Source organism: Micrasema longulum, unplaced genomic scaffold (genome assembly GCF_059751315.1).
Source record: "Micrasema longulum isolate JH-2025_06_02 unplaced genomic scaffold, ASM5975131v1 h1tg002281l, whole genome shotgun sequence".
Classification (NCBI taxonomy): Eukaryota; Metazoa; Arthropoda; class Insecta; order Trichoptera; family Brachycentridae; genus Micrasema; species Micrasema longulum.
This window is the reverse complement of record NW_028279437.1, coordinates 76,379-84,835: the sequence shown is the minus strand read 5'-3', so window position 1 is coordinate 84,835 and position 8,457 is coordinate 76,379. Positions and strand designations below refer to the sequence as shown.

Genomic DNA, 8,457 nt, shown 5'->3' with positions numbered 1-8,457 from the left:
CCGGAACTAAAAGTTAATGCTCCGCATAATTTCAGGGTTGCCAATAATACCGCGCAACAAGCGAAAGAAGTGCGTAGTTAAATACACATTCCTTCCGGTCTTTAAACTGCTGTAACCGAGCATACCCTGGAGGAACTCAGTGGGATAAAGCCATCGATAATATCCGATGTCCTTGTCCAGATTAATGAAGAATACAGTTACGTGTTTGGAATAGAACCAGAACCCTGGACGAGTGTTTTCGTTGGCTTCTTCAGGATTGGGGTTAGAATGGAAAGTTGGCAGAGTTACAATTTTTTGCTTCTATTTTGTATTTACATTAATATGCATTTTGATACATTTAAAAAATAAATATTTTTTACAGCAACTTAAATCCCACCAAGCCACATAAAGTGGCTTGGTAGGATTTATATAATATTACCTAAATTTATAAAAACCAATGAAATTACAGGTATAGTTAACAGTCGGAAAGATCAGTTATATAGAACTGTTTTTTTTTTGTCAAATACAAGAAAGAAAATGTAAAAAAAACTAGCGGGCCCGACAGACATTTTCCTGTCCGAACGTTGGCTTGCCTGCTATTACCTTAGAATAAGACTTTTTATTGATAAGTAGGTACCTAGGTACTTGTTAATGCTTGAATTCCAAAACTAAAAATTACTCATATTCAAATATTGAACTTAAGTAGGTACTTAGGTACTCGTTTATGGTTAAATTCCATAACATAAAATAATTAATTTTCGAATTCTTTTTGCAAATGTCAAACTCGGCTCTTCTCACCAACAGGGGTGCACTTTATTCATAAATGCGATTTTCGAAAATGTTTTTAATGTCAGTCTACATTCAAAAACAAACTTTTTTACAGACAAAATAACATCGAGTAGCCACTCCTATTTTACTCTCGTCACATTGTGTGTTAAATTTAAGTTCTTTTGGCAATGAATTAAAAATTAAAAATAATTAAGAGTTTTATTACCATACTTATTACATGTTTTTGGTACTACCAAACCATCATTATACGTGAAGCGTGTATTACGGCTATGTTTAAGAGAAATTTTGAAATTATGACTATTAAATTGTTCTAAAATGATGCAAACTCACAGTAATCCTCGAACTGGTCAGTTGTCTATGGAATTTTCTGTGTGAAAGAAGAAATATTTATATTCATTTTTATTACGTGTTTCATTTAGTTTGCCAACAAAGAAACTTACAATTTTCATACCAATATAAACATTTTCCTACATTTACTTTCCATGGTTGGGTACTAGGCAGTGGCGAGCCGTGATTTATTTTATAGGTAATCTAGCTTTATTCTACACTATTTTCATAGAATACTTGTACACAAGTTTTTTAACAAATACCACAATGACATTCAGCAGATATTTCCATTATGATCTGTCATTGACAGAACTGTCAAAGTGTCAACCCTTGAGCACTGGCCGATTTCTTATAAAATGAATAATGCCAAAAGCGGCCACTGCGAACGCCACCTGTCCTATGTGATACATAATACGAGTATTTCAACGGTATCCCATCAAAGAAAAATAGTCCTTCGGAAAAAATGATCAAAGTACTAGTTTCCAAATAGAGAATCTTCAAATAATATTTGTAATCTGCAAGTTTGTTTTAGTACTAAAAATGCCAACTTGGGTTAAAGACGTTTCCGTCTTTTTTGCGCATTTGTCGATCTGCAAAAGACATTTGATAGAGTTGACAGAGAAATTGTGGACGGTTTTGTCGGAGTATGGAGTGAATGGTAACCTGACAAGGGCTATTGCGTCACTGTATAAGGCGAGTTTCTGGCGCCTCCAAACCAGAACTATCCAGCTAAGGGAAGGTAACCCCGACAGAAAAATCCACCAGAGAAGGCAACGGGAAACCACTCTGGTCATCTTTTCCCAGGAATCACTAAGGCGAGTGCATCCAATAAGCAGTTGTCCTGGCTGCGGAATACAAGAGTAGCGCAGGACTGATATGCTTTCGCTGTAGTGATCGCCAACGTCGGGGGATCTGACAAGGCACCTCAAGAAGATAAGGACAGCACAGCGTGTGTGAAGGTGAATGGGTCATTCACATCGTGATTTAACATTCCTAAAGGAGTCAAACAGGGATGTGTAATGTCACCATGGTTGTTCAACATATACATCGATGACTGTAATGATTTAAGAATGGGAGCAAAAATGAGTGGTATAACTGTTAACTGTCTTCTGCATGCGAATGATGCCGTGCTTCTGCTAGCAGCAAAGAAGATCTGGAATTCTTGGTAGCAAAAGTCTACGATGTATGCAAGAAAAGCGATTTGCCTATGATGTTGAAAAATCGGATGTGATGGTTTTTGAAAGGGATGAAAATATAACTAAATTTGAGATCAGTGTGAACGGAGATATTCTGAATCAGAAAGACTGAGAAAGATATTGAAAGGAGGGTGAGTGCCGGGAACAGGGTGAACGGTGCACGGAAATCTACTTTGGCAAACAAATGTTTATCTCAGGAGGCTAAACTAGCAGTTCACAACGGAGTTCTAGTGCTGACTCGTATGTATGGGAGCGAAGTATGGAATTGGAAAAATTATGATGAAAGTAGGTTGAATGCTGTTGAAATGCGATCCCTCAGGCGAATGTGTAGTAAAACCATGTTTGATAGATGCACAAATGTCGAGATCCGTTAAGTGTGTAAGGCTGAGACATGCAATTTTTATAATCCAGATGATTTGAGTTTTTCGCTATGTGAACCTCGATAAATACCCACATAAACGACATGACCAAATACTTAAACAAATAAAAGTGATAAAAAAACATTTTGTCAGATTTCTGTAATTTATTTTGCAATAGTTTGAGTTTCAATTTCTATAGATGCATTGAGAATCTGATTTGTCAATTTTAAAGCGAGGAAATCTGGATTAAGAAAAACGAAATCTTATTGGATGTTTTAATTAAAGTATAAAAAGTATTTATTATAATATTTTCGCTTTCTTTTGTTCGTAGTTCGTATCACATATAGGTATACATATATTTTCTGACTTAGAATTAGGTAACTTACGATACAATTTATCAGATCACAGTAGATATTTATTTACTAGCAAAAGGTTCCTGACTATATTCTCTCATTGTGAATTTCTTGTCTGCATCTGGTTTCGTCTTGGTCATGAATGCATCGTCAATAGCTAGATCCTTTTCCAGGTCCTTGGATTCGTTTTCTTGGTTTGTTACATTCGGTACAATATCCCCCCAGGAGCTTTCTTCGTGAGGGGGTTTGAGTTCTCTACTGATTTCTGGCCTGGATGGACCATCTGGTGTTTCAGATTCAGTTTCTTCAGGGATATCATCTTTAACTGTCTCTGGATACACTTTGGCATATGAGTCTTGTGACTCTGCTGTCTGTTCTTCTTGTTGATCTTTTTCGTCCATATCTAAAACATTTATGCACATCAAGTAAGTGGAAAATTGGTTATTAATAAGTTAATAGCAAATGGTTACCGACATAGTTTTGGAATGTTTTTTTTTTATTAATTTGAAAACATACTATACATAATTTAATATAATATTCCCGAGGAGTTTTTGTAAAAAACTCATTTAGGGACATGCAGATAACAATATTTATTTACAGACGTTTTTATATTTTAAACTATAACATTATTTAAAAAAACCGAAAAAAAATTAAAAGGGTATGAAAAATATTAAAAATAACAAAATAAATATAATACAAGGTATGGAAATAAATTCAAAATGATGTATACATTTTACAATCTGGAAAAGAAAAATTAAAAAATATAAAATGTTAAAAAATTTCATGTATGTATACATACAAGTTGAACGAGTACGAGAGTGCAAATGTTAAAAAATTACAAGACTAAAAAAGTATTTTTTAAATTAACAAAATATATTACCCAATACAGGTTAAAAAAATATCGAAAGCGTATTAAAATTACATATACATAATACAAGCTAAAAAAGTATAAAAAAGCACAAAAAATATTTCAACAGTATTAAAAATTAAATATTTGTATATTTGCACAAGCAAAAACGGTGAAATATTAAAAATTATATGTTCAAGATACGCATTCTCTGGATAAACTAACATTATTTATTCAAAGTACTTTTGGAAAAAAATAATTCTTCAATTCGCGCGTCCTGTTTCTATATTTTGAAATTGGTACTTAAAATTTTTGTGGCAATTTATTAAATTCCTTGAAACCTATGTATTGTAAAGATCTAGTACCAAACTTCGTAGACATCACAAATCCAATATAAATATTATAGTTGATGATAAGTGAACAAAGTTAGGGTCTCCTACAAGATGGACCTGATTAATCAATGCATTCAACTTGTCCATGGACCGTATAAAAAAGAGCTCATCAATTATTGCCTGGCATTTCTAAAGATTGATTTGATCAGCATTAGCAAGACAACGATGAAGAAGTCATTTGTCCAGTTTGACAGTTTTAACGTAAATTTAACGAATCTGCATCTGTCCATGTTGACCAGAATAACTCTTGAAATGATTTGTCAAGTGCATAGAATTAAGAATAGTCCAGAAACCGCATACGCGCATCAAACAGAAGGCGACTAAAATACTCTTGTTTAAGAGTATTTTTACGTTTCGACCCATTAGTTTCTTTAGACGTCGCTCAGTACACAACTCCTGATTTGACTTCAACTATGTCGTGTTGTGTCGTTTTAAAGTGTAGAAATACTGCTGGAATCTTTAAGAAACAGAATGGGATCACATGAGTAACTAGCAAATGCATTACTTAAAAATTAAATTAACTTTTCATCGGTCAGATTGTCAAAAAAAAAAACAAAATGAACATTTTGTTAGTATTGCCAGGGTAGTCCAATTTTTCACGCTACTTTGCTCAACTAATGAGAGAACTAATGAAAATTGGACATCTCGGATTTAACAACGCCGTGGTAGACATTTGACCGACATTATCTTTAAAACAAGAAATTTTATTTAACATGACATAAAAATATCCGTTTTATGTCAAGTACAAAGTTCAGAAATGAAATTACTCTTATTAAATGACTCTTTACTTATCTACTCTGTTGTGTCAATCAATGTTTCCGCGTGTACAATAAATTTTTTGAGATCAACAAATTCCTTTTACTTTTTTAATATAATTATCTTACATTTGTGTTGTGATTATATTTTTCACAATCTGGCAACATTGCGTGGGTTTTTTTTGACACAGTCCGATGTATTAAAATATAATTCCACGCTCCGTCTGAACTATTCTTAATTCCCATCCAAATATCAATATGTAAAAAATAAAAAAATCTCACCTTTATTTTCCCCATCAGCGTTCATATGGTCGTGGGGTTTTTCATGGGCCCCCATTTCTCCGCAGCAATCTTGTTGCATCTGCTCATTGTCTTCTGTAGTAATTTCCATCTGTCCGTGGTCTTCATCTATGGCTGGCGTGGTGGAGCCCATCCCTGGCATATTTGGCATTTCATCGTGGTCCATGGGTTTTTGATCTGTAGCAGTGACTACGGGTGAAACGTCTTTGCTATCGTCCTCTCGACTAACGGGGGCTTGGGTGCTCGTAGTTTGAAAACGGCGACCGAAGAGCATGTAGAATGGTCTATGACCACTCTTCCAGTCCTCCATTGGTGCCGCCAAGACAGTCGACAGTACAACGATCTATAAAGAAATCAACGCTCACATTATTTAGCTATTGCTCGACATGGCCAAAATTCATAAATTAATTACAATATTTGAGTTTGTCCAAATGTTTGTAGACAAAATACTGGATTTCACCCCCTCGGGAGTCATTAAGATTAACAAATCACAACAGGGATGGAGAATATATTAAATAAGAGATTATGGAAGTCTAGGCATTTACAGGGCTTATGACCTGTCATTGGCTGGTTTAAGTGGCCACTTTACACACTGTGTAACATTCACCATTTTGCCCATGTTGTGGAAAATTGTTTTCAGGCGTTGCCTAGTATGTGAAATAATTCAGTCAGATGAACCTCTTCACAGCAATAAAGGTTTCAGCTCTTTAATTTCACTAAAATCAACCAATGGAAGAATTGAAGAAATATGGATGTTTAAACATAGGAAGGTTCCCACGAAGGAAAATCCAGTCCATAACTTGAAAACAGTATTATTAGATTGACAGTAGATATTATTTATTTTAAAATATATTTTTACTTATTTTTTTGTAATAGCTGTAAATTCCGAATAAAATAAAACGAAAATAAAATAACTGTTTACATTTAATAGTATAATTGAACGTAGTTATGCAGAAAACAGCCAGCCATAGAAAAGTAAAACTGACATAATAGCACCTATATGAAAAGAGAGAATAATCAAATCTACACAACAGTTCGAATGCTTTTGACGTTTACAAATGATAAACAATGAATACATGAGTTTTTTTACACTACAAACAAGAATCTAATAGTGCATTCAAGAGTGTAATGCCTTTTTTGTGATCGACACTATTTTCAGTGGGTGATTATTACAGTTTTTTGTATGAAAGCGGTCTGGCTGTTTTTAGCAGGACATAGAATCGACCTTACTGCACCCGATAACACCAATACCTCATCTTTGTTAATTAAAACCAACACCTGGGTGTTAACCTCGACTGCACATAATGGTTTTTTCTCTGATTTATTTATTTGACTTACCAAAATATACGCGATGGTTTTCATGTTGAGTGATGTAGTAAATTATTTGATTAATTAACTCTAAACTCACACTATCTTCTTCCTCGGCACGCAACGAAGACAAAGTGTGTATGTTATCGTCTCTCAATGCCTTTTATACATCTTAGACGGAAAACAATAAAATCTAGTTTACATTCTACGCATAAAGAACGTAGCCTTTTTGCGGTTGGGTTGGCTATATACTATGTACAACTATACGCGCTACGTATATCATAAGTTCTACCGGGGTATGCAGTGTTCATTGTCACTGCAGTGCCATCCGATTGTGAGTCAGACTGCGTGGAATAATTATCCCAACGATCAAAACATATTGACGTCTTTGAAAAAAGATTCTCAAACTTTTGTCGATTTATTTGTTCGATAAACGTGAGTTTTTATTTATTTATTTATAAATCATATCACAAAGTATTTTACAAGTAAAATACGTTGAATTACATTCCCAGGAGTTACAACAACTTAATTTGGGACATAAATAATATTAACATAAAAAAACACATATTGAGAGCAACAAAGAAAGTTTAGCACCTTTATAACTAAATATAGCACTTAAATTAACATATTACAACAGAGATGAAGAACATTTAAGAGAAGGTAATATAGAAGTCTAGGCATCTACTGGGCTTATAACCTGTCAATGGCTGGTTTAAGTGGCCACTTTCCACACTGTAACATTTACCATTCTGCCCATATTTAAACATTTATATTCCTTCAATTCTTTCATCTGTTGATGTTTGTGAAGTTAAAGAGCTGAAACCTCTATTTATGCGGGTGAAATTCATCTTATTGATTTTTTTCACCTACATACTAGGCCTTCTTTTTTTTCTATTATTATAAAAATAAAACTTTTATTTTATTAGTTGATTGGAAGAAATTGCCATTTGGTAATAAGCCCGCCAATGTACAAATAACATTATGCACAAAAAGTTAAATAAATAAACATTAGGGCTTTCATAAGTCTGTTGATTGGCTTAAAAAATATCTACTCGTATGTATGTAAATATCTATTTATTTATTTATTTATTGACACTTTATATACATATACAATAAATATACATATAAGGACGGGCATATTGCCTTAAGGTAATTCCTTCATACCTACCCAAACCGTTCAGTTTGAGAAAATTATAAATACATGGACATATTGAATCTTACAATTTTACACGAAAATTAAAAGCAAAGATTAACGAAAATAAATATATGTATAAAAAAAAAATAACACTTTACTATGAAGAGAGGAGAGGGGATGGGAAGGAAAGAAGAAGGATAAAGGAACAATTTAAATATTTAGATAGTGACATTTCAATCTCGACTTAAATGTAAATAAAGAAGGGGCGTCATCTACTCGTATGTATGTAAATATCTACTCGTATGTATGTAAATATCTACTCGTATGTATGTAAATATCTACTCGTATGTATGTAAATATCTACTCGTATGTATGTTAATATCTACTCGTATGTATGTAAATATCTACTCGTATGTATGTAAATATCTACTCGTATGTATGTAAATATCTACTCGTATGTATGTAAATATCTACTCGTATGTATGTAAATATCTACTCGTATGTATGTAAATATCTACTCGTATGTATGTAAATATCTACTCGTATGTATGTAAATATCTACTCGTATGTATGTAAATATCTACTCGTATGTATGTAAATATCTACTCGTATGTATGTAAAAAAAAACACAGTTAATTTCTCATTGTAATCGGGGACGGGGCTCGGGTCTTTTCGGAAGTTGAAAATTTTTAGGTTTTGCACGACAGAATACAGTTT

The 8,457-nt window shown here is 33.3% G+C and overlaps 1 protein-coding gene across 1 annotated transcript; it reads right to left on the bottom strand.

The window, feature by feature from the left end:
• Nucleotides 1-2,911: 2,911 nt before the first annotated feature.
• LOC148272585 (uncharacterized) lies at nucleotides 2,912-6,886 on the bottom strand. Its single transcript, XM_088239847.1, has 3 exons — nucleotides 6,636-6,886; nucleotides 5,280-5,640; nucleotides 2,912-3,406 (listed from the first exon to the last, which is right to left on the bottom strand). The coding sequence occupies exons 1-3, from the start codon at nucleotides 6,657-6,659 to the stop codon at nucleotides 3,066-3,068; spliced, it is 726 nt and encodes a 241-aa protein (XP_088095973.1). The 5' UTR covers nucleotides 6,660-6,886; the 3' UTR covers nucleotides 2,912-3,065.
• Nucleotides 6,887-8,457: the final 1,571 nt, after the last annotated feature.

Coding starts and splice junctions, on each gene's coding strand:
- LOC148272585 (XM_088239847.1), bottom strand. CDS start 6,659: ATGAAAACCATCGCGTATATTTTG. Junction 5,641..6,635: donor AAACCATCGCGTATATTTTG/GTAAGTCAAATA, acceptor ATTTCTTTATAG/ATCGTTGTACTGTCGACTGT. Junction 3,407..5,279: donor CGCTGATGGGGAAAATAAAG/GTGAGATTTTTT, acceptor TAAATGTTTTAG/ATATGGACGAAAAAGATCAA.